The sequence below is a fragment of the Echiichthys vipera genome, assembly GCF_963691815.1.
Source record: "Echiichthys vipera genome assembly, chromosome: 8".
Taxonomy (NCBI): domain Eukaryota; kingdom Metazoa; phylum Chordata; class Actinopteri; order Perciformes; family Trachinidae; genus Echiichthys; species Echiichthys vipera.
Genome location: NC_139833.1, coordinates 482942 through 510441, shown reverse-complemented (window position 1 = coordinate 510441; position 27500 = coordinate 482942). Strand labels below are relative to the sequence as shown.

The 27500-nt window shown below is 52.6% G+C and overlaps 4 protein-coding genes across 10 annotated transcripts in view; 2 read left to right on the top strand and 2 right to left on the bottom strand.

The window, feature by feature from the left end:
* LOC310950049 (GON-4-like protein) overlaps window positions 1-14253 on the top strand; it is a 29377-nt gene extending 15124 nt beyond the window's left edge. The window contains 21 exon segments of the mRNA XM_083917713.1: window positions 39-496; window positions 538-725; window positions 879-1039; window positions 1041-1061; window positions 1875-1991; window positions 1994-2067; window positions 2069-2276; window positions 2390-2524; window positions 2526-2588; window positions 3526-3549; window positions 3551-3670; window positions 6437-6497; window positions 6500-6744; window positions 8184-8208; window positions 8893-8954; window positions 9549-9567; window positions 9570-9665; window positions 9911-10428; window positions 10463-11046; window positions 13738-13840; window positions 13918-14253. Coding sequence (XP_083773839.1) covers window positions 39-496; window positions 538-725; window positions 879-1039; window positions 1041-1061; window positions 1875-1991; window positions 1994-2067; window positions 2069-2276; window positions 2390-2524; window positions 2526-2588; window positions 3526-3549; window positions 3551-3670; window positions 6437-6497; window positions 6500-6744; window positions 8184-8208; window positions 8893-8954; window positions 9549-9567; window positions 9570-9665; window positions 9911-10428; window positions 10463-11046; window positions 13738-13840; window positions 13918-14034 — 3399 coding nt within the window. The 3' untranslated portion in view covers window positions 14035-14253.
* Window positions 14241-17471, bottom strand: LOC310950503 (uncharacterized protein). Of its 2 annotated transcripts, XM_083918347.1 has the most exons (5): window positions 17320-17471; window positions 16704-16844; window positions 15993-16066; window positions 15863-15929; window positions 14241-14362 (listed from the first exon to the last, which is right to left on the bottom strand). In XM_083918347.1, exons 1-5 carry the CDS (start codon window positions 17402-17404, stop codon window positions 14301-14303), a joined length of 429 nt encoding a protein of 142 aa, XP_083774473.1. In that variant the 5' UTR covers window positions 17405-17471; the 3' UTR covers window positions 14241-14300. The 2 variants fall into 2 exon arrangements, with proteins under 2 accessions (XP_083774473.1, XP_083774472.1); XM_083918346.1 differs by having other exon boundaries at window positions 15863-16066.
* Window positions 17472-17900: 429 nt separating this feature from the next.
* LOC310950494 (uncharacterized protein) overlaps window positions 17901-27500 on the bottom strand; it is a 13504-nt gene continuing 3904 nt past the window's right edge. The window contains exons 2-6 of one of the 4 annotated variants that reach the window (XM_083918335.1): window positions 19324-19986; window positions 18982-19176; window positions 18555-18801; window positions 18189-18438; window positions 17901-18125 (exon numbers count right to left, since the gene is read on the bottom strand). In XM_083918335.1, coding sequence (XP_083774461.1) covers window positions 18237-18438; window positions 18555-18801; window positions 18982-19176; window positions 19324-19986 — 1307 coding nt within the window. In that variant the 3' untranslated portion in view covers window positions 17901-18125; window positions 18189-18236. Of the gene's footprint in view, window positions 18439-18554; window positions 18802-18981; window positions 19177-19323; window positions 20124-20629; window positions 20698-27500 lie in introns of those variants that run through there. The other 3 variants (XM_083918336.1, XM_083918337.1, XM_083918334.1) reach the window with 3 other exon arrangements.
* The window catches only part of arhgef2b (rho/rac guanine nucleotide exchange factor (GEF) 2b), a 35108-nt gene continuing 32546 nt past the window's right edge, over window positions 24939-27500 (top strand). For all 3 annotated transcript variants that reach the window (XM_083918324.1, XM_083918323.1, XM_083918322.1), the window contains exon 1: window positions 24939-25436. In XM_083918324.1, coding sequence (XP_083774450.1) covers window positions 25380-25436 — 57 coding nt within the window. In that variant the 5' untranslated portion in view covers window positions 24939-25379. The remainder of the gene's footprint in view (window positions 25437-27500) is intronic.

Below are 27500 nucleotides of genomic sequence, written 5' to 3'. Positions count from 1 at the left end.
CGCTCGCCACTGTGACTCACTGTGTCTCTCTCCTGCAGAACAGTCAGCTGATCATCCAGAGGACCCGGCTGAGCTCCGCCTCTTACCCCCCCTCCCTCCCCCCCGGCTGCACCCTGAGGCTCCACCCCTATTGGCTCAACAAGTCCGCCCAGCCCCCCCCTCCCCCACACAGGCGCCTCTTTCCCCTGGCCCACAATGCATCTCTGCTGCCGCTCGCCAAAGCCCCCAAAGACGGGAAGGATGACAGACAGGGAGGACAGACAGGTGGACAGACAGGTGGACAGACAGGTGGACAGACAGGTGGACAGACAGGTGGACAGACAGCAAATCAGCTCCCTGTCCTGTCCTCCAGGTGTCCCCACTGTTTCGGGAGCCCTGGCCCCGCCCCCGCCTGTGAGCCCGTCCCATTGGCTGCTGTCCCGTCCTGCCTTCCTATTGGCCGGAGCGTCCTCCCCTCCCCGACCAGCCCTGACACTACAAAATCCCATCATGCATCGCTCAGCTGAGGCTCTGAAGTCCCGCTTCTTCCTCCTCCAGATGGTGTGGACTCCACCGGCCCCGCCCACCACCACCGCCCAGCTCCACGGGACCAATCACAGAGGAGCAGAGGTGCACAAGGCCACGCCCCCCTCAGGTGGAGGAGGAGAGTTCAGCTTCAACGTCAACACTGAGCCCGATGTCGTCCTCCGCTGAGGAGGAGGAGGAGGAGGAGGAGGACTGGGCTGGTCCGGGGGTGGTCCGTCTGGATGGAGGAGAAAAACTCTGGAGGAGAGGAAGAAGAGCGGAGAGAGGGAGGAGGAGAAGGAGGTGGAGAGGAGGACGCAGGCGGGGGAGGAGAGGGGGGAAGAGGGAGGAGGATGAGGAGGAGGAGGAGGAGGGACAGAGGGAGGACGGGGGAGGGGACCGGGAAGAGGACGGAGACAAGGACAAGGACGAAGACCAGGAGCGGCAGGGCGAGGAGGAGGAGGAGGACTTCGATGACCTCACACAGGACGAAGACGACGAGGAAGTGATGTCATCGGCGTCAGAGGAGTCGGTTTCTGTCCGTGCCAGAGTTACAGGTAAACAGGAAGTCACCGCCCACAGCTTCCTTCCTGTGTGCTCCAATCAGAAGCTGCGTCAGCGTCAGGTCTCTGAGTGTTAAACACGTTTACACAGCTTCATTAAACCTGGTCTGTGTGTTTAGATCAGGTCTCCATGGCAACACTGAGGGGGAGGGGCTAGTTTTTATTTGATTGGAGGTTAAAGTTTATGAATAATTAGGGGCGTGGCCTCTTGAGTGACAGCTAGCCACTGGCCCTCACTTCTCCTCTGAGGTAAACGTCAGCCAGATGGACGTACGCCCTCCCCTGAACCTCACATACATGCCCTTTTATGGTCAGAGGAAATACGGCGGAGTCAAAGACAAGATGGAGACTGTTATTATACGGCTGTGGTTCAAAATTATACAGGTTAGCAACTAACGTTACAGCAGCGGCACAGTGACCTTTGACCCCTGTAGGAGACCATGAAGCAGCTGACCTCTGACCCCTGTAGGAGACCATGAAGCAGCTGACCTTTGACCCCTGTAGGAGACCATGAAGCAGCTGACCTCTGACCCCTGTAGGAGACCATGAAGCAGCTGACCTTTGACCCCTGTAAGGAGACCATGAAGAAGCTGACCTCTGACCCCTGTAGGAGACCATGAAGCAGCTGACCTTTGACCTCTGACCCCTGTAGGAGACCATGAAGCAGCTGACCTTTGACCTCTGACCTCTGTAGGAGACCATGAAGCAGCTGACCTCTGACCCTGTAGGAGACCATGAAGCAGCTGAACCTCTGACCCCTGTAGGAGACCATGAAGCAGCTGACCTTTGGACCTCTGACCCCTGTAGGAGACCATGAAGCAGCTGACCTGGCTGGCGGCGGAGCGGCGTCTCTGTGTGGACGGCGACTCGGAGGAGGACCACTCTCCCACGTCGGCCGGCTCTCAGGAGGAGGAGGAGGAGGAGGGGAAGAGGAGGGGCATAAAGGGGAGGAGTCTGGAGAGGGGCGGGGCAGTAAGGCGGGAGGAGACGAGGAGACGCCGGCGGGAGAGGACACGACCAAAAGGCGGGCGGTGTCCTGGTCGAGGCCGAGGGCGGAGCCGACCTCTGCGCGGCCTGAGGAGGAGTCGTCAGGAACGCCTCAGCAAAGACGCCGCCAAGCTGCTGCTGCTGTACGACGAGAACATCGTGACCAACGACCCGCACCGCGAGAGCAAGGACGTGGCGTTCGCCCAGAGCTACCTCAACAGGGTGAGTGTGTGTGTGTGTGTGTGTGTGTGTGTGTGTGAACGGAGAGGCGTTTCCACGGCAACATGATCCCAGCAGGAGCAGGCGCGGTGACGCAGGTGTCTGTGTGTCTCCAGGTGCGTGAGGCGCTGCAGGACGCACCCGGGCAGGTGCAGGAGTTCGTGTCCCTGCTGAACGACTTCAGGCAGGTGGGGGAGGGACAGGAAGTGGTGCTGCTGTTCAGGAAGCTGCGCTGCATCCTGGGAGCCAGGGACCGACCTCCTCCGAGACTTCGCCGCGTTCCTGCACCCGGAGCAGGCGCTGCAGTGTGGCCTGGTAAGAGCCGTTGACTCTGTGACTCGCTGACTCGATGACTCGCTGACTCTGTGACTCGTTGACTCTGTGACTCGATGACTCGTTGACTCGTTGACTCTGTGACTCGTTGACTCTGTGACTCGATGAGTCGTTGACTCGCTTGACTCGTTGACTCTGTGACTCGTTGACTCTGTGACTCTGTGACTCGTTGACTCGCTGACTCGTTGACTCGCTGACTCGTTGACTCTGTGACTCGTTGACTCGTTGACTCTGTGACTCTGACTCGTTGACTCTGTGACTCTGTGACTCGTTGACTCTGTGACTCGATGACTCGCTGACTCGTTGACTCGCTGACTCGTTGACTCGTTGACTCTGTGACTCGCTGACTCTGTGACTCGTTGACTCGCTGACTCGTTGACTCGATGACTCGCTGACTCGTTGACTCGCTGACTCGTTGACTCGCTGACTCGTTGACTCGTTGACTCGCTGACTCGTTGACTCGTTGACTCTGTGACTCGTTGACTCGCTGACTCGTTGACTCGTTGACTCGCCTGACTCGTTGACTCGTTGACTCTGTGACTCGTTGACTCGCTGACTCGATGACTCGCTGACTCGTTGACTCGCTGACTCGTTGACTCGCTGACTCGTTGACTCGTTGACTCGCTGACTCAATGACTCGTTGACTCGCTGACTCGTTGACTCGCTGACTCTGTGACTCAATGACTCGCTGACTCTGTGACTCGTTGACTCGCTGACTCTTTGACTCGCTGACTCTGTGACTCGTTGAATCGTTGACTCGCTGACTCGTTGACTCTGTGACCCGCTGACTCGTTCGCTCGCTGACTCGTTGACTCGCTGACTCGCTGACTCGTTGACTCGTTGACTCTGTGACTCGCTGACTAGTTGACTCGTTGACTCGCTGACTCGTTGACTCGCTGACTCGTTGATGATTCTGCAGTTCGAGGAGCAGCAGGCGTTCGAAGCGCAGCCGTCGTTTCCTGCGACAGTTGGAAATCAGCTTTGGAGACAATCCGTCCCATTATCAGAAGATCATCAAGGCTCTGCAGACGGGACCGGACCTGAGCCCGGCCAGCGTCCACGAGGGTACCGCTGCCACCAGCACCGCCGTTATATCACCGTTATCACCATAACAACAGTCACCGCTGCCACCAGCACCACCATAACCACCGTTATCACCGTTATCACCATAACAACAGTCACCGCAGCCACCAGCACCTACATTACCACCGTTATCACCATAACAACAGTCACCGCTGCCACCAGCACCTACATTACCACCGTTATCACCATAACAACAGTCACCGCTGCCACCAGCACCTACATTACCACCGTTATCACCATAACAGTCACCAGCACCACCGTTATCACCAAACAGTCACCAGTTCAACCATTATCACCATAACAGTCACCAGTTCAACCATTACCACCATAACAGTCACCAGTTCAACCATTATCACCATAACAGTCACCAGTTCAACCATTACCACCATAACAGTCACTAGTTCAACCATTATCACCATAACAAACAGTCACCAGTTCCCCATTATCACCATAACAGTCACCAGTTCAACCATTATCACCATAACAACAGTCACCAGTTCAACCATTATCACCATAACAGTCACCAGTTCAACCATTATCACCATAACAGTCACCAGTTCAACCATAATCACCATAACAGTCACCAGTTCAACCATTATCACCATAACAACAGTCACCAGTTTCAACCATTATCACCATAACAAACAGTCACCAGTTCAACCATTATCACCATAACAGTCACCAGTTCAACCATTACCACCATAACAACAGTCCACCAGTTTCACCATTATCACCATAACAGTCACCAGTTCAACCATTACCACCATAACAACAGTCACCAGTTCAACCATTATCACCATAACAGTCACCAGTTCAACCATTATCACCATAACACAGTCACCAGTTCAACCATTACCACCATAACACAGTCACCAGTTCACCATTATCACCATAACAGTCACCAGTTCAACCATTATCACCATAACAGTCACCAGTTCAACCATTACCACCATAACAACAGTCACCAGTTTCAACCATTATCACCATAACAGTCCACCAGTTCAACCATTACCACCATAACAACAGTCACAGTGTAACCATTATCACCATAACAGTCACCAGTTCAACCATAATCATCATAACAGTCACCAGTGTAACCATTATCACCATAACAACAGTCACCAGTTCAACCATTATCACCATAACAGTCACCAGTTCAACCATTATCACCATAACAACAGTCACCAGTTCAACCATTATCACCATAACAGTCACCAGTTTCAACCATTATCACCATAACAGTCCACCAGTGTAACCATTATCACCATAACAGTCACCAGTTCAACCATTATCACCATACAACAGTCACCAGTTCAACCATTATCACCATAACAGTCACCAGTTCAACCATTATCACCATAACAGTCACCAGTTCACCATTATCACCATAACAGTCACCAGTTCAACCATTATCACCATAACAGTCACCAGTTTCAACCATTATCACCATAACAGTCACCAGTTCACCATTATCACCATAACAACAGTCCACCAGTTCAACCATTATCACCATAACAGTCACCAGTTCACATTATCACCATAACAGTCACCAGTGTAACCATTATCACCATAACAACAGTCACCAGTTCATCCATTATCACCATACAGTCCACCAGTTCAACCATTATCACCATAACAGTCACCAGTTCAACCATTATCACCATAACAACAGTCACCAGTTCAACCATTATCACCATAAACAGTCACCAGTTCACCATTATCACCATAACAGTCACCAGTTCAACCATTATCACCATGACAGTCACCAGTTCAACCATTATCACCATAACAGTCCACCAGTTCAACCATTACCACCATAACAAACAGTCACCAGTTCAACCAATTATCACCATAACAGTCACAGTTTCAACCATTACCACCATAACAACAGTCACCAGTGGTAACCATTATCACCATAACAGTCACCAGTTCAACCATAATCACCATAACAGTCACCAGTGTAACCATTATCACCATAACAACAGTCACCAGTTCAACCATTATCACCATAACAGTCACCAGTTTCAACCATTATCACCATAACAACAGTCACCAGTTCAACCATTATCACCATAACAGTCACCAGTTCAACCATTATCACCATAACAGTCACCAGTGTAACCATTATCACCATAACAGTCACCAGTTCAACCATTATCACCATAACAACAGTCACCAGTTCAACCATTATCACCATAACAGTCACCAGTTCAACCATTATCACCATAACAGTCACCAGTTCACCATTATCACCATAACAGTCACCAGTTCAACCATTATCACCATAACAGTCACCAGTTTCAACCATTATCACCATAACAGTCACCAGTTCAACCATTATCACCATAACAGTCACCAGTTCACCATTATCACCATAACAACAGTCACCAGTTCAACCATTATCACCATAACAGTCACCAGTGTAACCATTATCACCATAACAACAGTCACCAGTTCATCCATTATCACCATAACAGTCACCAGTTCAACCATTATCACCATAACAGTCCACCAGTTCAACCATTATCACCATAACAACAGTCACCAGTTCAACCATTATCACCATAACAGTCACCAGTTCACCATTATCACCATAACAGTCACCAGTTCAACCATTATCACCATGACAGTCACCAGTTTCAACCATTATCACCATAACAAACAGTCACCAGTTCAACCATTATCACCATAACAACAGTCACCAGTGTACCATTACCGCTCAGTGAGTCGTTGTTGTCCTGTCTCAGCTGAAGGCTCAGATGGCCACGCTGCTCAGAGGCCACACCCACCTCCAGGCTGAGTTCTGGGTGTTTTTGACGAGCTCCGCCCACCTCCCGCACGCCCGGGGCAGTTCGAGGAAGCTCATTGGCCGGAGGACGGAGGCGGTGGATCAGACGGCGGAGAGGGCGTCAGCCAGGTGACGGGGGGCGGGGTCAGCAGCGGCTTTGAGGAAGTGACGCTCCCCGAGCTGGAAGAGGAAGAGGAGGGACATAAGATCCAACCAATGACGAGCCGGCGCCAGAGGAGGAAGATGGGCGCCCACCGGAACTACAAGGTCTGTGATTGGTCAGATAGGACTGTGTGATGTGTTCCAGGGCTGTGATTGGTCAGATAGACTGTGTGATGTGTTCCAGGGCTGTGATTGGTCGGATAAAGACTGTGTGATGTGTTCCAGGGCTGTGATTGGTCAGATAAAGACTGTGATGTGTTCCAGGTCTGTGATTGGTCAGATAAAGACTGTGTGATGTGTTCCAGGGCTGTGATTGGTCAGATAGACTGTGTGATGTGTTCCAGGGCTGTGATTGGTCAGATAAAGACTGTGTGATGTGTTCCAGGGCTGTGATTGGTCAGATACAGACTGTGATGTGTTCCAGGGCTGTGATTGGTCAGATACAGGACTGTGATGTGTTCCAGGGCTGTGATTGGTCGGATAAAGACTGTGTGATGTGTTCCAGGCTGTGATTGGTCAGATTAAGGACTGTGATGTGTTCCAGGGCTGTGATTGGTCAGATAGAGACTGTTTGATGTGTTCCAGGGCTGTGATTGGTCAGATTAAGACTGTGATGTGTTCCAGGGGCTGTGATTGGTCAGATAGACTGTCTGATGTGTTCCAGGGCTGTGATTGGACAGATAAAGACTGTGATGTGTTCCAGGGCTGTGATTGGTCAGATAGAGACTGTTTGATGTGTTCCAGGGCTGTGATTGGTCAGATAGAGACTGATGTGTTCCAGGGCTGTGATTGGTCAGATACAGACTGTGATGTGTTCCAGGGCTGTGATTGGTCAGATAAAGACTGTGTGATGTGTTCCAGGGCTGTGATTGGTCAGATAAAGACTGTGTGATGTGTTCCAGGGCTGTGATTGGTCAGATAGAGGACTGATGTGTTCCAGGGCTGTGATTGGTCAGATAAAGACTGTGTGATGTGTTCCAGGGCTGTGATTGGTCAGATAAAGACTGTGATGTGTTCCAGGGCTGTGATTGGTCAGATAAAGACTGTGTGATGTGTTCCAGGGCTGTGATTGGTCAGATAAAGACTGTGATGTGTTCCAGGGCTGTGATTGGTCGGATAAAGACTGTGTGATGTGTTCCAGGGCTGTGATTGGTCAGATAGAGACTGTGTGATGTGTTCCAGGGCTGTGATTGGTCAGATACAGACTGTCTGATGTGTTCCAGGCTGTGATTGGTCAGGTAAAGACTGTGTGATGTGTTCCAGGGCTGTGATTGGTCAGATACAGACTGTGTGATGTGTTCCAGGGCTGTGATTGGTCGGATAAAGACTGTTTGATGTGTTCAGGCTGTGATTGGTCAGATAGAGACTGTGATGTGTTCCAGGGCTGTGATTGGTCAGATACAGAGTGTGATGTGTTCCAGGGCTGTGATTGGTCAGATAAAGACTGTGTGATGTGTTCCAGGGCTGTGATTGGTCAGGTAAAGACGTGTGTGATGTGTTCCAGGGCTGTGATTGGTCAGATAGAGACTGTGTGATGTGTTCAGGGCTGTGATTGGTCGGATAAAGACTGTGTGATGTGTTTCCAGGCTGTGATTGGTCAGGTAAAGACTGTGTGAGGTGTGTTCCAGGTCTGTGATTGGTCAGATTAAGACTGTGATGTGTTTCCAGGGCTGTGATTGGTCAGATAGACTGTGTGATGTGTTCCAGGGCTGTGATTGGTCAGATAGACTGTCTGATGTGTTCCAGGGCTGTGATTGGTCAGATAGACTGTGTGATGTGTTTCCAGGGCTGTGATTGGTCCGATAAAGACTGTGTGATGTGTTTCCAGGGCTGTGATTGGTCAGGTAAAGACTGTGTGATGTGTTCCAGGGCTGTGATTGGTCAGGTAAAGACTGTGTGATGTGTTCCAGGGGCTGTGATTGGTCGGATAAAGACTGTGTGATGTGGTTCCAGGGCTGTGATTGGGTCAGATAAAGACTGTCTGATGTGTTCCAGGGCTGTGATTGGTCAGATACAGACTGTGTGTGTGTTCCAGGGCTGTGATTGGTCAGATACAGGACTGTGTGATGTGTTCCAGGGCTGTGATTGGGTCAGATACAGAGTGTGATGTGTTCCAGGGCTGTGATTGGTCAGATAAAGACTGTGATGTGTTCCAGGGCTGTGATTGGGTCGGATAAAGACTGTGTGATGTGTTCAGGGCTGTGATTGGTCGGATAAGACTGTGTGATGTGTTCCAGGGCTGTGATTGGTCAGATTGTGATTCAAAGATCCGCAGACACAGGACGAAAGGATGCTCTCACTGCCACGGCAACAAGGTCTGTCTCACCTGTCCTCACCTGTCTCACCTAACTCACCTGACTCACCTGTCTCACCTGACTCACCTGACTCACCTGTCTCACCTGTCTCACCTAACTCACCTGTCTCACCTGACTCACCTGACTCACCTGACTCACCTGACTCACCTGTCTCACCTGTCTCACCTGACTCACCTGTCTCACCTGACTCACCTGACTCACCTGACTCACCTGTCTCACCTTTCTTGTCTTACCTGACTCACCTGTCTCACCTGACTCACCTGACTCACCTGTCTCACCTGACTCACCTGTCTCACCTTTCTTGTCTTACCTGTCTCACCTGACTCACCTGACTCACCTGTCTCACCTGACTCACCTGTCTCACCTGACTCACCTGTCTCACCTGTCTCACCTGTCTCACCTGTCTCACCTGACTCACCTGACTCACCTGACTCACCTGACTCACCTGTCTCACCTTTCTTGTCTTACCTGACTCACCTGTCTCACCTGACTCACCTGACTCACTGTCTCACCTGACCTCACCTGTCTCACCTGACTCACCTGTCTCACCTGTCTCACCTGTCTCACCTGTCTCAACCTGTCTCACGTCTCCAGACCTCAGGGGGCGTGTCCAGGCCATGAAGAGTCTGGACCCTCTGTACTCTCAGATAAGCTCCGCCCACGAGGACCAAGATAAGGATCTGGACCTGAAGGGGGACAGTCCACCAACAGGTGTGTGTGTGTGTGTGTTGTGTGTGTGTGTGTGTGTGTGTGTGTGTGTGTGTGTGTGTGTTGTGTGTGTGTGTGTGTGTGTGTGTGTGTGTGTGTGTGTGTGTGTGTGTGTGTGTGTGTGGTGTGTGTGTGTGGTGTGTGTGTGTGTGTGTGTGTGTGTGTGTGTGTGTGTGTGTGTGTGTGTGTGTGTGTGTGTGTGTTGTGTGTGTGTGCGTGTTAATGAACAGGTGTGTGTGTGTTGACAGATCGCAGTGGTGCATCATGGGAAGCCTCCTTCCCTCTGACTGATGAGAAGGAGGAGGAGGAGCTGGAGGAGGAGGAGGAGGACGACGATGATGAAGAGAAGGAGCAGAGCCCGACGCTGAAGAGGAGGAGAGAGGAGGAGGTGGAGGAGAAGCTCCCCCCCTCCATTGGTCCCCACGCCTGCCACAACTCCTCCACCTCCACCTCCATCACCTCCTCCTCCATCACCTCCTCCTCCCCCTCCATCCCTCCCTCTGTCTCCATCACCTCCTCCTCCTCCTCCATCCTCCCTCTGTCTCCATCACCTCCTCCTCCTCCTCCATCCTCCCTCTGTCTCCTCTCCCCTCCATCACCTCCTCCTCCATCACCTCCTCCTCCATCACCACCTCCTCCATCACCACCTCCTCCATCCCTCCTTCTGTCTCCTCCATCACCTCCGCCTCCATCCCTCCCTCTGTCACCATCACCTCCTCCTCCATCCCTCCTTCTGTCTCCACCTCCTCCTCCATCCCTCCTTCAGGTCTCCATCACCTCCGCCTCCATCCCTCCTTCAGTCTCCATCACCTCCTCCTCCATCCCTCCTTCTGTCCTCCATCACCTCTCCTTCCATCCCTCCTCTGTCACCATCACCTCCTCCTCCATCCTCCCTCTGTCTCCATCACCTCCTCCTCCACCCCTCCTTCTGTCTCCTCCATCACCACCTCCTCCACCCTCCCTCTGTCATCACCTCTTCCTCCACCCCTCCCTCTGTCATCACCTCTTCCTCCACCCCTCCCTCTTTCATCACCTCCTCCTCCATCCCTCCTTCAGTCTCCATCACCTCCTCCTCCACCCCTCCTTCTGTCTCCACCATCACCTCCTCCTCCACCCTCCTTCTGTCTCCTCCATCACCACCTCCTCCACCCCTCCTTCTGTCTCCACCTCCTCCTCCATCCCTCCTTCTGACTCCACCTCCTCCTCCACCCCTCCTCAGTCCTCCACCTCCTCCATCCTCCCTCTGTCTCCACCTCCTCCTCCTCCACCCCTCCTCCGTCTCCTCCTCCGCTCCTCCTCGGCCCACTCCTCCTCCTGATCTCCCCGTCCGTGCCAAGAACATTTCTCTGACGGCGAGCGGAGAAAAAGTCATTCTGTGGACGAGGTACTCCTCCTCTTTACTCTCCTCTTTACTCCTCCTCTTACTCCTCTTTACTCCTCCTCTTTACTCCTCTTTACTCCTCCTCTTTACTCCTCTTTACTCCTCCTCTTTACTCCTCTTTACTCCTCCTCTTTACTCCTCTTTACTCCTCTTTACTCCTCCTCTTTACTCCTCTTTACTCCTCCTCTTTACTCCTCCTCTTTACTCCTCCTCTTTACTCCTCCTCTTTACTCCTCCTCTTTACTCCTCCTCTTTATTCCTCTTTACTCCTCCTCTTTACTCCTCTTTACTCCTCCTCTTTACTCCTCCTCTTTACTCCTCTTTACCTCCTCCTCTTTACTCCTCCTCTTTACTCCTCCTCTTTACTCCTCCTCTTTACTCCTCCTCTTTACTCCTCCTCTTTACTCCTCCTCTTTACTCCTCCTCTTTACTCCTCCTCTTTACTCCTTCTCTTTACTCCTCCTCTTTACTCCTCCTCTTTACTCCTCTTTACTCCTCTTTACTCCTCTTTACTCCTCCTCTTTACCCTCCTCTTTACTCCTCCTCTTTACTCCTCTTTACTCCTCTTTACTCCTCTTTACTCCTCCTCTTTACCCCTCCTCTTTACTCCTCCTCTTTACTCCTCCTCTTTACTCCTCCCCTTTACTCCTCTTTACTCCTCCTCTTTACTCCTCCTCTTTACTCCTCCTCTTTACTCCTCTTTACTCCTCTTTACTCCTCTTTACTCCTCCTCTTTACTCCTCCTCTTTACTCCTCCTCTTTACTCCTCCTCTTTACTCCTCTTTACTCCTCCTCTTTACTCCTCCTCTTTACTCCTCCTCTTTACTCCTCCTCTTTACTCCTCCTCTTTACTCCTCCTCTTTACTCCTCTTTACTCCTCTTTACTCCTCTTTACTCCTCTTTACTCCTCTTTACTCCTCCTCTTTACTCCTCCTCTTTACTCCTCCTCTTTACTCCTCCTCTTTACTCCTCTTTACTCCTCCTCTTTACTCCTCCTCTTTACTCCTCCTCTTTACTCCTCCTCTTTACTCCTCCTCTTTACTCCTCCTCTTTACTCCTCCTCTTTACTCCTCTTTACTCCTCCTCTTTACTCCTCTTTACTCCTCCTCTTTACTCCTCTTTACTCCTCCTCTTTACTCCTCTTTACTCCTCCTCTTTAGAGACTCAGACTCAGAGGAACTACCGTAGAGACTCAGACTCAGAGGAACTACCGTAGAGACTCAGAGGAACTACCGTAGAGACTCAGAGGAACTACCGTAGAGACTCAGAGGAACTACCGTAGAGACTCAGAGGAACTACCGTAGAGACTCAGACTCAGAGGAACTACCGTAGAGACACAGAGGAACTACCGTAGAGACTCAGAGGAACTACCGTAGAGACTCAGACTCAGAGGAACTACCGTAGAGACTCAGAGGAACTACTGTAGAGACTCAGACTCAGAGGAACTACCGTAGAGACTCAGAGGAACTACCGTAGAGACTCAGACTCAGAGGAACTACCGTAGAGACTCAGAGGAACTACCGTAGAGACTCAGAGGAACTACCGTAGAGACTCAGAGGAACTACCATAGAGACTCAGAGGAACTACCGTAGAGACACAGAGGAACTACCGTAGAGACTCAGAGGAACTACCGTAGAGACACAGAGGAACTACGGTAGAGACTCAGAGGAACTACCGTAGAGACTCAGAGGAACTACCGTAGAGACACAGAGGAACTACCGTAGAGACTCAGACTCAGAGGAACTACCGTAGAGACTCAGAGGAACTACCGTAGAGACTCAGAGGAACTACCGTAGAGACACAGAGGAACTACCGTAGAGACTCAGACTCAGAGGAACTACCGTAGAGACTCAGAGGAACTACCGTAGAGACACAGAGGAACTACCGTAGAGACTCAGACTCAGAGGAACTACCGTAGAGACTCAGAGGAACTACCGTAGAGACTCAGAGGAACTACCGTAGAGACTCAGAGGAACTACCGTAGAGACTCAGAGGAACTACCGTAGACACTCAGAGGAACTACCGTAGAGACTCAGAGGAACTACCGTAGAGACCCAGAGGAACTACCGTAGAGACCCAGAGGAACTACCGTAGAGACCCAGAGGAACTACCGTAGAGACTCAGACTCAGAGGAACTACCGTAGAGACACAGAGGAACTACCGTAGAGACTCAGAGGAACTACCGTAGAGACTCAGAGGAACTACCGTAGAGACTCAGACTCAGACTCAGAGGAACTACCGTAGAGACTCAGACTCAGAGGAACTACCGTAGAGACTCAGACTCAGAGGAACTACCGTAGAGACTCAGACTCAGAGGAACTACCGTAGAGACTCAGAGGAACTACCGTAGAGACTCAGACTCAGAGGAACTACCGTAGAGACTCAGAGGAACTACCGTAGAGACTCAGAGGAACTACCGTAGAGACTCAGAGGAACTACCGTAGAGACTCAGAGGAACTACCGTAGAGACTCAGAGGAACTACCGTAGAGACTCAGAGGAACTACCGTAGAGACTCAGACTCAGAGGAACTACCGTAGAGACTCAGAGGAACTACCGTAGAGACACAGAGGAACTACCGTAGAGACTCAGAGGAACTACCGTAGAGACTCAGACTCAGAGGAACTACCGTAGAGACTCAGAGGAACTTCCTTTGACGCGTCACAAAACGCTGTTTTCTTGTCGCTGTTTTCCAGAGAAGCCGATCGGGTTATTCTGACGACGTGTCAGCAGGAAGGAGCCAATCAGAGCACATTCCAGTCCATCTCTACTCTGCTCGGCAACAAGACTCCGAGCGAGGTGATTGGTTGTTTGGTGTCCTGTGATTGGTCGTCTGGCCGTGACTCGTGTCGCTAACTCTCCTCGTTTTTTTCCAGGTCTCTCGGCGATTTCGGGATCTGATGCGTTTGTTTCGGACGGCGGCGCGTCACACGAGCTCTGAGGACGAGGCCCCGCCCACTGAGCTGGCAGCAGCCAATGAGGAAGCCTGCTGAGTTTAGCCAATCAGAAGAGCTGCAGGTTCAGTTTGATGTTCTCAGAGCTTTTATTGTGAAAGGGTCACAGACGGGTTCACTGTACAGGAAGTGTAAATGTAGAAACACCAGATCTTTCTTTTATAATAAAACGTTTCCTCATCAGAGTCGATCCGAGTCAATAAAGCACGATTAACCTTCATCATCATCATCATCATCATCATCATCAACAACAGATGATCAGCTGTGAACACGGTAAAAACGTTTATTTACAACATGGCTGATGGTCAGAGAGGCGGGGTCCTCCCTGTGCTCTCTCCAGTTTCAGGGTCAAAGTCATCGTCCAGATCTGAAACAGGAAGAAGAAGGAGTTGAGTATTCACGTCAGGAAACACGCACGCACACACACACACACACACACACACACACACACTCACACACACACACACACACTCACACACACACTCTCTACCCACAGAAGGACGCGGCCGTCCTCCTCCGTCGGGACAGTTCGTCCTTAAAACCGTTTCCTGGACCCTGAGGCTCTAACCTGCGGTCTTCTCTGCGTCCTGGTCCCTGAGGTCAGACGCAGCGAGGTTTGTCTCCGGCCGGGTTCAGATCCTGACGTGACGGCTCTGAGGCGGGGCGGATCGTGGCGCAGCGAGCGCCCTCCATGTTCTGCAGCTTCCTCCTCACGTGCTCGAACACGCGGCGCTTCTTCTGTGTTCCTCCGAGCTTCTCCTGCAGACCTCTGATCCGTAGGGTTTTTGCGTCGGCTCCCGTCTTCGTAGTCGTGGAGACGCTCCGTCAACTCCTCAGCCGACTCCTCCAGAGCGAGCAGGCGCCTTTCAGCGGCTCCGTTTCCATGGAAACAGAGGGAGCACAGGCCTGAGGCGTCGGTGACGTGAACTGTTGTGCGACCGAGTCTGTGAAGGTTCTCATGTTCAGGTCGTCGTTCGCCTCAAAGCAGCTTCAGTCCAAAGACACTGGACCTGGTTCTGTGTCAGGAAGATGTTTCACCTTCAGTTCATGTACACATCTGACCAGGACCAGGACCAGGACCAGGCTGGGACTGGACCAGGACCAGGACCAGGACCAGGACCAGTGGTTGGTGGAAGTAGGTCTGGACTTGGTTAGTCCTGGTCCAGTGGTTGGAGTCACAGGAGGACATCTGTGAACAGTTGTTCTTTGAGGTTGGATGAAGGGATGAAAGGGCAGCATTGTAAACTGGAGACAAGTGGAGTCTCAGACCTCCTCCTCTGGTTTGCCATGGTCCAGTCCCAGCCTGGTCCTGGTCCTGGTGTCTCAGACCTCCTCCTCTGGTTAGAGATGGTTTCTCTTCATTTCCTCCTCTTTCAAACCATCTGTCCTCTCGGTCCAGGATGTGGACCATGTTGTCCTCAAAGGAGTGGGCAGCAGAGTCCAGGCCTGGTCCTGGTCCTGGTCCTGGTCCTGGAGAGTCCAGGCCTGAGGAGGAGTCTGTTGCGTCCAAGCGTTTGTTGCCACCAGAGTCTTCGGGTCTCAAACCCCAGAACAGATGAAGCCGGGGGAAGGTTGACGGGGACGTCCAGGTGCATCGCTCACGTCCTCCAGGGACGCAGCCCTGAAGTGGACCTTCACCTCCACTGACCCACTGAGCCTCAACAAAGGAGACCAAAGCCCGTCTGAAGGGCTGACACACACAGAACTGGAGGATCCTCATTGGACACAGGTCTGCAGAACCCTGTGCCCCCAGAACCAGAGACCCGGAGGCTTTGGGTCGACGGTGGACCCTCGTGTTCCTGTTCCCGAGAGACAGAACCGAAGTTCAGAGAACAGTCGAAGCAGGTTGTTCCAACACGACACTCACCCATCCAGCACTCAGCTCTGGCCTGCTGGTCCTGGTGGTTCTGCTGGTCCTGGTGGTTCTGCTGGTCCTGGTGGTTCTGCTGGTTCTGGTGGTTCTGCTGGTTCTGCTGGACCTGGTGGTTCTGCTGGACCTGGTGGTTCTGCTGGTCCTGGTGGTTCTGCTGGTTCTGGTGGTCCTGGTGGACCTCTTCTTCCATATGGACGTCTGCAGAATCAGTGGAATAATCAACAGAGTGTGGTTCTGTTGTGTTCGGGTCAGAGTGGTTCTGTTGTGTTCTGGTCAGTGTGGTTCTGTTGTGTTCGGGTCAGAGTGGTTCTGTTGTGTTCGGGTCAGTTTGGTTCTGTTGTGTTCGGGTCAGTGTGGTTCTGTTGTGTTCGGGTCAGTGTGGTTCTGTTGTGTTCGGGTCAGTGTGGTTCTGTTGTGTTCGGGTCAGTGTGGTTCTGTTGTGTTCTGGTCAGTGTGGTTCTGTTGTGTTCTGGTCAGTGTGGTTCTGTTGTGTTCGGGTCAGTGTGGTTCTGTTGTGTTCTGGTCAGTGTGGTTCTGTTGTGTTCTGGTCAGTGTGGTTCTGTTGTGTTCGGGTCAGTGTGGTTCTGTTGTGTTCTGGTCAGTGTGGTTCTGTTGTGTTCTGGTCAGTGTGGTTCTGTTGTGTTCGGGTCAGTGTGGTTCTGTTGTGTTCGGGTCAGTGTGGTTCTGTTGTGTTCGGGTCAGTGTGGTTCTGTTGTGTTCGGGTCAGTGTGGTTCTGTTGTGTTCGGGTCAGGGTGGTTCTGTTGTGTTCGGGTCAGTGTGGTTCTGTTGTGTTCGGGTCAGTGTGGTTCTGTTTGGGTCGTGCCGGACACTCACCTGCGGCGGCCTCTGATTGGTCGGGAGCACAGACGGAGGGGTGTGGTTCTGAGTAGATGGTTCTGATTGGCTGGCTGCTGGTGGGCGGGCCCATGTTGATCCAGTATGAGCCAATAGGAGAAGAGTTTGCTGCTGACACATCTGTTCAGGAGGAAACAGGAAGTGAGGTCAGTGAGCGCGGTGACGCAGACGGAGGAGCCGTCGTAGAGTTTCACGAACTCTTTAACGTTAACGTCGTTTCAGGATCAGAAGAAAACGTAAAGATGGAGCTTTAGCAGCTAACGGATGCTACGATGCTAACGCTGGTTTAGCCGTTTCCTGCGTCACGCTGAGCGAGGAGGAACGTGGCGCGCGGTCGTTCTCTGGATTCTGTTTCCAGAACGTTTCGCTGTCGATCGCACGCTAAAGAGCCGAACTCTGAACACGACAAACGATCCGTTAGCTCCGCGAACGCCGCGTGAGACACGAGCGAAGGCGAGAACAGCGAACACGCTACACGCCACATCTACCGTTCACGGTCTCAACACGACGAATGTTTAACAAAGTTAAATCAAACTGAACAAAGCGACAGATTCAATAACATAAATGTTTAATAATGAAAGTGAAATGAGGCGACCGTAGGTTTTGTGTCGCCGGAGTTTCCTGAACGGACACTTTTGTCGCAGCCGCAGCAAACACGACTTCCTCTTCCCTGACTCCATGACCTCCTCTCTTCTTCTTCTCTTCTTCTCCTCTTCTCTTCTTCTCCTCTTCCTCTCCTCTTCTCTTCTTTCCTCTGTCAACACCGTCGCGTGTCAGCGGAGCTCACCTGCACGCCTCAACACACCTGAGCTTTCAAAATAAGAGCCCTGCTTCTTCTTTACGGTTTAATTTCTGACTTCAGATCAGATTTTAATCAGAGTTCAGTCGAAATACAAAAGTCTCAAAGTTCAAACTGTTCTTTTTATTTTTACGGTTCTCGTCAGGAACGTGGAACTTGTGGTTCTGGTGCTTTTATTTTGAAGTCAGCTCAGTGCTTCCTGTTGGCAGGGCTCACTTTGTTTGGTGTCGTCTGTCAGCGAGCGTTCGACCGGAGAAACGACTTCACTTCCTGTTAAGACAAACTGATCTAGGATCAAAACTGACTTTTAATTTGGAAACAGGAAGTGAGGCAGACAAGTACATTTCATGCTTTTATTGTGAAAAAATTCAACTTAATCATAAAAGTTCAGTTTTATTCTGAAATCAAATGTTTGACGGTCGTTAAAACAGGAAGTGACTGAACAGGAACAGGAAGTAGTGGGCGGGGCTGAACAACTACCAGGTGGTGTCGAACCTTTCAAAATAAAACTTTATAAACAAACATTTGAGTTTGAAAGTTTCAGTTCATAAAAAAAGTAAAGCTGTTAAAAATACAGGAAGTGATGTCATCCCCAGAAGCGCCTGACAGGAAGTGATGTCATCCCAGAAGCGCCTGACAGGAAGTGATGTCACCCCCAGAAGCGCCTGGCAGGAAGTGATGTCATCCCCAGAAGCGCCTGGCAGGAAGTGATGTCATCCCCAGAAGCGCTGCTTGGCGGCGGCCGGTGGCGCCGCCTCCTCAGGGGACGGGAGGCTGAAGATGGAGCCCGCCGCCTCCACCGTGAACAGGAAGTAGAAGTTGGCGACCATCATGGCGAGAGTCGGCAGGAAGGAGAGGCCGAACCCGAAACCACGGATACTGCTGCCGAACGCCGCCGCCACCCAGTAAACGAGCCTGACAACAAACAAACAACAACAACAACAAACCAGTAAACAAGCCTGACAACAACAAACAACAACATGTAAACAAACAAACTAAGGTGCGTTAAATGATGATGTAATCGTCGTCACCGTCCGAGGGCGAACACGACCGTCAGCAGAGGAACGAGCTTCAGCTGCTCCTGGCTCAGGTACATCGCCATGACGACCAGCTGCAGGAAGTAGATCAGGAACAGGGAGGCGGAGTCAGAGACGAAGCGGCGGTGGACACTGACCCCCTGAAGCTCCGCCCCCTGGAGCTCCGCCCCCTTCACCTCGTCATCAAACACGGGACGAATCACACCAGACCTCAGACGACTGAACCCCAGGACCACCCAACCTGAGAGACAGACAGGTGAGAGACAGACAGGTGAGAGAGAGACAGGTGAGAGAGAGACAGGTGAGAGACAGACAGGTGAGAGAGAGACAGGTGTGGGACAGAGAGAGAGAGACAGGTGAGAGACAGACAGACAGGTGAGAGACAGACAGGTGAGAGACAGTCAGACAGGTGAGGACTCACCGAGGGCGATGGGCGCGGTGGCGAACACGGAGCAGCGCAGCGCGTACACGAGTCGGAGGGCGGCTCCGTGCATCAGGGGGGCGTCGAAGGGCAGGAACACAAAGCCGCCCCACACCAGGACCGGGAAGAGCAGCGCCGAGGCCAGCAGGGCCACGCCCCCTTTCAGGGCCTCCCTGCTCACGCAGCAGCGCCCACCTGAGAGAGAGACGGGTGAGAGACAGACGGGTCAGAGACAGACGGGTCAGAGACAGACAGGTGAGAGACAGACGGGTGAGAGACAGACGCGTCAGAGACAGACAGGTGTGAGAAGCAGACAGGTGAGAGACAGACAGGTATATTTACATTTGTCAGGACGCGTGTCCTCGGCCCACTCGTACTGGTAGTCATGTTGGTTGTAGTCCTGTGGGCCTCCCTGGTAGCCATGTTGGTTGTAGTCCTGTGGAGCTCCATGGTAGCCATGTTGGTTGTAGTCCTGTGGAGCTTGGGGACCCAGGAAGGGGCTCTTCTCTGACTCCGTTTCCCAGAATGCCTCACTGCCTCTGGGTGAGAGGGCGGAGTGGAGGACGGTGACGGCAGGACTGAACACCTGAGCGGCTTTCTCCGGCAGGTGGTTCTCCTCAGGCTCCGCCTCCAGGTGCGCCAACAGCCCCGCCCCCTCTGATCTCAGCCCCGCCCCCTCTGCCCCCAGCCCCGCCCCCCCTGACATCAGCCCCGCCCCCTCTGACATCATCTCTCTCTCACTTTCCGTCCAGCTCGCCGCCTCTCGGACAGACACCTCTGACCTCACACTCATCCTGTCCCCTTTACCCGTCTGTCCACCCGTCTGTCCACCTGTCTGTCCACCCGTCTGTCCACCCGTCTGTCCGCCTGTCTGTCTGTCCCCGGTCCACCTGTCTCTCTGTCCCCTGTCTGTCTGCTCCATGGTCCCCAGCCCCTCGTCCTCTCCAACGCTCCGTCTCGTCTTCGTCCCCCCGCGGTCCTCCATCTTTACTGTCTGTCCCCTGTCTGTCTGTCTGTCTGTCTGTCTGTCTGTCCTCCTGTCTGTCTGTCTGTCCTCCTACCTGTCTCTCTGTCCCCTGTCTGTCTGTCTGTCTGTCTCCACCTGTCTGTCTGCCTCCACCTGTCTGTCTCCACCTGTCTCTCTGTCAGAGAGGACAAAAGACAGTGTGTCAGTTTTTTCAGTTCATTTTTATTTTTCTGATCAAAACAAATAAACTAAAAACATGAAACTAAACTGTTTTAATAACTTTATTTATTTCATTAAAGTTTATTTATTAATAATAAAGTGTTTTTAATGTATTTAAATCTGTTTTGTGTTCATGAGGTTCTTTATTTATAGTTTTTATTTATTTATAGTTTTGATCTTTAGCTTCAGTTTAAACAGCAGCTGCAGGTGAGTCTAAAGGTGACGTCATTCCAACATGGCGGCCGTGACGTGATCAATGTTCAGAGCTCCGTGCCGACATGCTAACGGAGCCAACGGAGCTAACAGCTAACGGAGCTAATAGGTAGCGGAGCTAACATGCTAACAGCTAACGGAGCTAACAGCTAACGGAGCTAACAGGTAGTGGAGCTAACATGCTAACAGCTAAAACATAAGCTTCACCAAATCAAAACAAATCAAATGTGTTTGTTTTTTTAAACTCACGGACTTTTTCTTCTTCTTCTTCTTCTGCTGTTGTTGTTGTGAACACACCCGGAAGTTGAGCTCAGGTGTGTCCGTCAGGTGAGTCAACTCTCTTAAAGGAACAGTCACACACACACACACACACACACTTTAACTCACGTTTATGCTCCTAGAGGACACTTTAACACACGCTTAGGCTCCTAGAGGACACTTTAGCACACGTTTAGTCTCCTAGAGGACACTTTAACACACGTTTATGCTCCTAGAGGACACTTTAGCACACGTCTATGCTCCTAGAGGACACTTTAGCACACGTTTATGCTCCTAGAGGACACTTTAACACACGTTTATGCTCCTAGAGGACACTTTAACACACGCTTAGGCTCCTAGAGGACACTTTAGCACACGTTTATGCTCCTAGAGGACACTTTAGCACACGTTTATGCTCCTAGAGGACACTTTAACACACGTTTATGCTCCTAGAGGACACTTTAGCACACGTCTATGCTCCTAGAGGACACTTTAGCACACGTTTATGCTCCTAGAGGACACTTTAACACACGTTTAGGCTCCTAGAGGACACTTTAGCACACGTTTATGCTCCTAGAGGACACTTTAGCACACGTTTATGCTCCTAGAGGACACTTTAACACACGTTTATGCTCCTAGAGGACACTTTAACACACGTTTATGCTCCTAGAGGACACTTTAGCACACGTTTATGCTCCTAGAGGACACTTTAGCACACGTCTATGCTCCTAGAGGACACTTTAGCACACGTTTATGCTCCTAGAGGACACTTTAACACACGTTTATGCTCCTAGAGGACACTTTAACACACGTTTATGCTCCTAGAGGACACTTTAACACACTTTAACAGTGCAAACTAACACAGAGTTCTTGTATTATTCTGTATTTCTATAAACTGTCAGCAGGGGGAGCTGTGTGTGTGTGTGTGTCTGTGTGTGTGTGCGTGTGTGTGTGTGTGTGTGTGTCTCTGTGTGCGTGTGTGTGAGTGCGTGTGTGTGTGTGTTTGTGTGTGTGTGTGTGTGTTGTCATGGTAACAGTAGTACCAGTCAGTACAGCTGTGAACAGATGTTCCATTGAACCAACAGAACAATCAGTGTAAAAGACTTTAAAACAGTAAATAAACGTGAACGACAGTGATGATAATCATATAACGCATCAGTGCAGCAGTCACTGTTTACACACACACACACACACACACACACACACACACACACACACACACACACATATATATATTTGTATAATAAGAGTTAGAGGTCATTCTCTAATGATCTTCTCTCATCACCAGTTTATGAAGAACTCATGAATGTTTTTCTGTTTTTATTTATTATCTCATCTCCAGCCTCTGATCCTGGATCAGGTCTCAGGTCTGTGGAGATCTAATCTCTCCACCTGGTCCTGGGTCTTCCCCGAGGCCTCCTCCCAGCTGGACGTGCCTGGAACACCTCCCTAGGGAGGCGCCCAGGGTTCATCCAGACCAGATGATCCTGAACCACCTCAACTGGCTCCTTTCAACACAAAGGAGCAGCGGCTCTACTCCGAGTTCCTCACGGATGCTGAACTTCTCCCCCTCTCTCTAAGGGAGACTCCAGCCCCCCTCCTGAGGAAACACATTTCACACGCTTGGACCTGGACCTGGTTCTGTGGGTCCTGACCTGGACCTGGTTCTTTGGGTCCTGACCTGGACCTGGTTCTGTGGGTCCTGACCTGGACCTGGTTCTTTGGGTCCTGACCTGGACCTGGTTCTTTGGGTCCTGACCTGGACCTGGTTCTGTGGGTCCTGACCTGGACCTGGTTCTTTGGGTCCTGACCTGGACCTGGTTCTTTGGGTCCTGACCTGGACCTGGTTCTTTGGGTCCTGACCCAGCTTTCAGGACCACAGGTGAGGGTAGGAACCAGGACTGCCCAGCCTCAGCCTCATCAGCTGAGGTCACCAGCGTCCCGTCCTTACTGTGAACAGCTTGGACGGTTCCCCGTGTCCCCCTCCTGAGGTGCTGAATGGTGGTCCAGAAGCACCTCGGTGCCCCCCAAAGTCCTTCTCCAGGACTTGTGTGAACTCCTCCCACACCCGCTGCTTTGCCTCTGACCCAGCAGAGGCTGCAGCCCTTCAGACCTGTGGTGACCTCAGAACCACCTCCGGAGTCTTCTGGGAGACCAGATCCTGAAGGCCTCCTTCTTCAGGGGGACCCCTGACCCCCGGGGTCCACCACGGTGCTCCAGGGTCCCCGCCCCTTGAGGCACCTGAGACCTTGAGGCCACAGCTCACCGCTGCAGCTTCAGCAGTGGAAGCTTTGAACATCGCCCGCTCCGGTTCGATGCCCCCAACCTCCACAGGGACGCCAGAAAAGCTCCTCCGGAGGTGTGAGGTGAAGGTCTCTGGGACAGGGGCCTCCTCCAGACGGTCCCAGTTCACCCGCACTACTGGTCTGGGTTTACCCGGTGTGTCCAGAACCTTCCCCGTCCTCTGACCCACTCATCCCCAGATGGTGATCAGCTGACAGCTCTGCCCCTCATTTCACCCGAGTGTCCAAAACATCCGGCCTCAGATCAGATGAGACCATCACAGACTGGATCCTGGACCTTTGGCCTAGTGTGCTCTGGGACCAGGTCCACTTCTGAGCCTCCTTCTGTTCCAACATGGTGTTTGTTAAAGAGGATCCAGGACCAGCACATAAGTCTAACACCAGACGCTGGGGTTCAGATCAGGGAGGCCGTTCCTCCCAATCAGCCTCTCCAGGTGTCTCCATCGTTGCCCACGTGGGCGTTGAAGTCTCCCAGCAGGACTCTGGAGTCCCCTACTGGAGCCCCATGCAGGACTCCATTCAGGGTCTCCAAGAAGGCCCCAGACTCTGAACTGCTGTTGCTGCATCTGCACCAACAACAGTCAGAGCCCCCCCCCACCACCCGCAGGCGTAAGGAGGCCACCCTCTGGTCCACCGGGGTCAACTCCAACACCGCGGCGCTCAGCCGGGGGTTTGAGAGTCTCCCCACACCCGCCCGGCCCCTCACACCCTGGGCCCCTCCAGAGAAGACCAGGGTCCAGCCCCTATCCAGGAGCACGGGTCCAGATCCAGACTGTGTGTGGAGGTGAGCCCCCCCAGATCTAACTGGGAGCTCCACCTCCCTCACAAGCTCCGGCTCCTTCCCCCACAGAGAGGAGACGCTCCACGTCCCCAGAGCCTCTGCTGCCCGGGTCTGGACCCTCCAGGCCCCTCACCCTCACTGCCCCCCGTGCAGCAGCGCCCCGACCCCAGAGGCTCCTCCTGCGAGTGGTGGGGCCACAGGATGGAGGGGGGGAGGTGCCATGTCACTTTTTTGGGCTGTGGCCGGCAGGGCACTACCAGGACCAGGACCAGGCTGGGACTGGACCAACTACCTGGTGTGAGATCCAGGTCTTTAACCTCTCACAGGTCGATGATGTCACTGGAACCCTTTGTGCTCCGTCGTTAGAGCGACAGTCGATAGAGGAAGTAGGTCTGGACTTGGTTAGTGCTGGTCCAGTCCTAGCTTCGTCCCAGGGCTCCGTGGTAAACCCGGCCACCAGGCGCTCGCCGGCGAGCCCTTGGTCTTGGCCTGGCTCCAGACGGGGGCCCCGGGCTTCCTCCGGGCAGGGTCTCTCCTCCTCTTCCTGGTTTGTCCGTAGAGTCTTTGTGAGGCGTTCTTAGTCCGGCCCCTCGCCTGAGACCACTCTGCCATGGGAGACCAGGAGCACCAGGGTCCAGACCACAGCCCTCAGGGTCACAGGGACTCAGACCTGAACCACCATGAGGGGACGGGTCCAGACCACAGCCCTCAGGTTCACAGGGACTCAGACCTGAACCACCATGAGGGGACGGGTCCAGACCACAGCCCTCAGGGTCACAGGGACTCAGACCTGAACCACCATGAGGGGACGGGTCCAGACCACAGCCCTCAGGGTCACAGGGACTCAGACCTGAACCACCATGAGGGGACGGGTCCAGACCACAGCCCTCAGGGTCACAGGGACTCAGACCTGAACCACCATGAGGGGACGGGTCCAGACCACAGCCCTCAGGGTCACAGGGACTAAGTCTCCAGACCCCCCCGACCCGACAGATGAATGAATGAATATAAATATATTGTATTTCTATATATTTATATTAATATTTTGTTTATCTTTATTCTATATATATATATATATAAATATATTATACTTCCTGTAGTGTTATATATTTATATATTATATCATATTATAAATATAATTGTATATGTTTTGTTGTGTGTTGCAGTCTTTTCTCGGAGTGCGTTCGTTTCTCTCATTGGCTCCCTCCGGAGGGGGGCGGGGTCAGCGCTCGGTGGTTCCACGTCACACAGCAGCCTGTTGCATGAGGGGGGCGGGGCTAATCACCACCTGACCTCACGCAGCGCTCTGATTGGCTGCTTGGATCACATGGCACCCTGACACGTTGTCATAGAGACTGACCCCGCCCCTGCCGCCGCCCCGGTGAGAAAACAAGCGCTCCCTGACAGACGCTGGGGGGCGGGACTTCGGGGCGTGCGGGCAGGGGATTGGCTGAGCGCTGAAGCGGCGGGACGCGCTGTGATTGGTTCAGAAGTGGAAAGCGGATCTGTCAGTCACAGAGAGGCCCCGCCCCCCGGTCTCACACTGCGGAGTGCTCCGGGACCAGGCTCAGGACCAGCTCAGAACCAGGACCCGGACCCGGACCCGGACCCGGACCGTCCCTGCTGTTGTTGTTGTTGAGGTCGCGGGGTCGTCGGGATGTCGCGGCTGCTGGAGAACCGGAGACAGGACCGGATGAAGGAGATCAACCAGAAGGTGCGTTCACCGGAAAGCACGAGAGACACGGGCTCAGGCGCGTGCACGCTGCTCTCCTCAGAGTTCTTATGTTTACTAACAATAAGGATTTGTTTACTAACAACAAGGATTTGTTTACTAACACTGATGTTTGTTTACTGACGGGGGGGGACGGTGATCGGCAGGGATCCGATCCCCAGAGTTCAGCACCGATCAGATCCTGTTCCGCTTTGTTCCGTTACTGCAGATGTGACTTCCTCTCTGTGTGTGTGTGTGTGTGTGTGTGTGTGTGTGTGTGTGTGTGTGTGTGTGTGTGTGTGTGTGTGTGTGTGTGTGAGCTGCTGAAGTTGTCGGAGCTTCTGAAACGGAAACACTTTGTTTCTTTCGGCTCAGATGAAAAAACGTTCAATGTTTTCATACAGTGCGTGTGTGTGCGCGTCCGCGTATGCGCGCGTGTCCGTATGTGTGCGCGTGTCCGTTTGTGCGCGTGGCCGTGTGTGTGTGAGCGCGCGGCCGTGTGTGCGCGTGTCCGTGTGTGTGTGTGTCCGTTAGCAGCAGCGTGGCCGCTTTGTCCTGCAGGAGGAAACGAGCGGAGCGGGGGAGGGGAGCTGAGTGTGTGTGTGTGTGTGTGTGTGTCTCTGACCACACACACACACACACACACACGTATATATATATAATTATATATATATACAATAAAATAAATATACAATAATAATATATTAATATATAATAAATAAATAAATAAATATATATTTACAATATCCACAAAGCAACTGGACCTGGTTTCACTGGACCAGGACCAGAACCCGCTCGTACTGGACCAGCACTAACCAAGTCCAGACCTACTTCCACCACCCGACAAAGGACCAGGACCAGGACCAGGCTGGTACTGGACCTGGTCCAGTGGTTGGAGTCACAGGAGGACGTCTGTGAACAGTTGTTCTTTGAGGTTGGATGAAGGGATGAAAGGGCAGCATTGTAAACTGGAGACAAGTGGAGTCTCAGACCTCCTCCTCTGGTTAGCCATGGTCCAGTCCCAGCCTGGTCCTGGTCCTGGTCCTGGTTTCTTTCTGAAGCAGCTGCCGTGTTCACACAGGTCCAGCTGGGGGGGGGGGGGGGGGGGCAGGGTGTGAGGGGCCTCTCAGGTGCTGGTTCTACCCCCTGGTCCTGTGAGCTGGTGGGTCCGTTATCAGCTCTGGGTTCAGGGTTCTGATGACTCCAGGTTTGGGTTCCAGGGGGTGTTGAGAGTCAGACAGTAGATCCTGATCTGTGTGAGGGGGTTTTCTGTTGACCCCGATGTGGAGGCACCTGCTGCACCTGCTGCACCTGATGCACCTGATGCACCTGCTGCACCTGATGCACCTGCTGCACCTGATGCACCTGATGCACCTGATGCTCCTGATGCACCTGATGCACCTGCTGCACCTGCTGCACCTGCTGCACCTGATGCACCTGATGCACCTGATGCACCTGCTGCACCTGATGCACCTGATGCACCTGCCGCCGGGTCGCCAGCCTTCACTGGTGCCTCGCTCCTTCAGTGACTCAGCGGAGGCGGAGACCTGTGGTCAGACGACCCTCACCTTTCCTCCAGAAGCTCCTCCGGGTCTTTGGATCCCGAGAGGGTTCAGGACGGGCCGGAGGGAGGTTCTCTGCTGCCCCTGAACCCAACTGACCCTTTTGTCCCGGCACCGTATCCTCGCTGCGGACCATCGGTTCTGGTTCTAGGAGTCTCAGAGTCGGCGGGTCTCCGCTGAAGGGGATCCAACGTGGTCCTCCACATCTGTCGGTCTGGAGTTTAAAGCTCTCGTCTTCACAAAGTCTGTCCTTGGATCCAGATATCTGGGTTCTGGTCCCGATATCTGGGTTCTGGTCCCGATCCAAAACCGGCTCTGCGTGGTTCGGATGAACCCGGGACCTCCTGGAGGTTCAGGGTTATTGTTTTCTGATTGGTCCTTTTGTATTTCTGAATATCGAACCGTTGCTAAAGTCGACTCCAAGGTGCTGGAAAAGAGGTTGGTCCTGTAGAACCTCAGACTGAAGAGGAACCAGGTGGATCCAGTCCTGGACCTGGACCAGGAC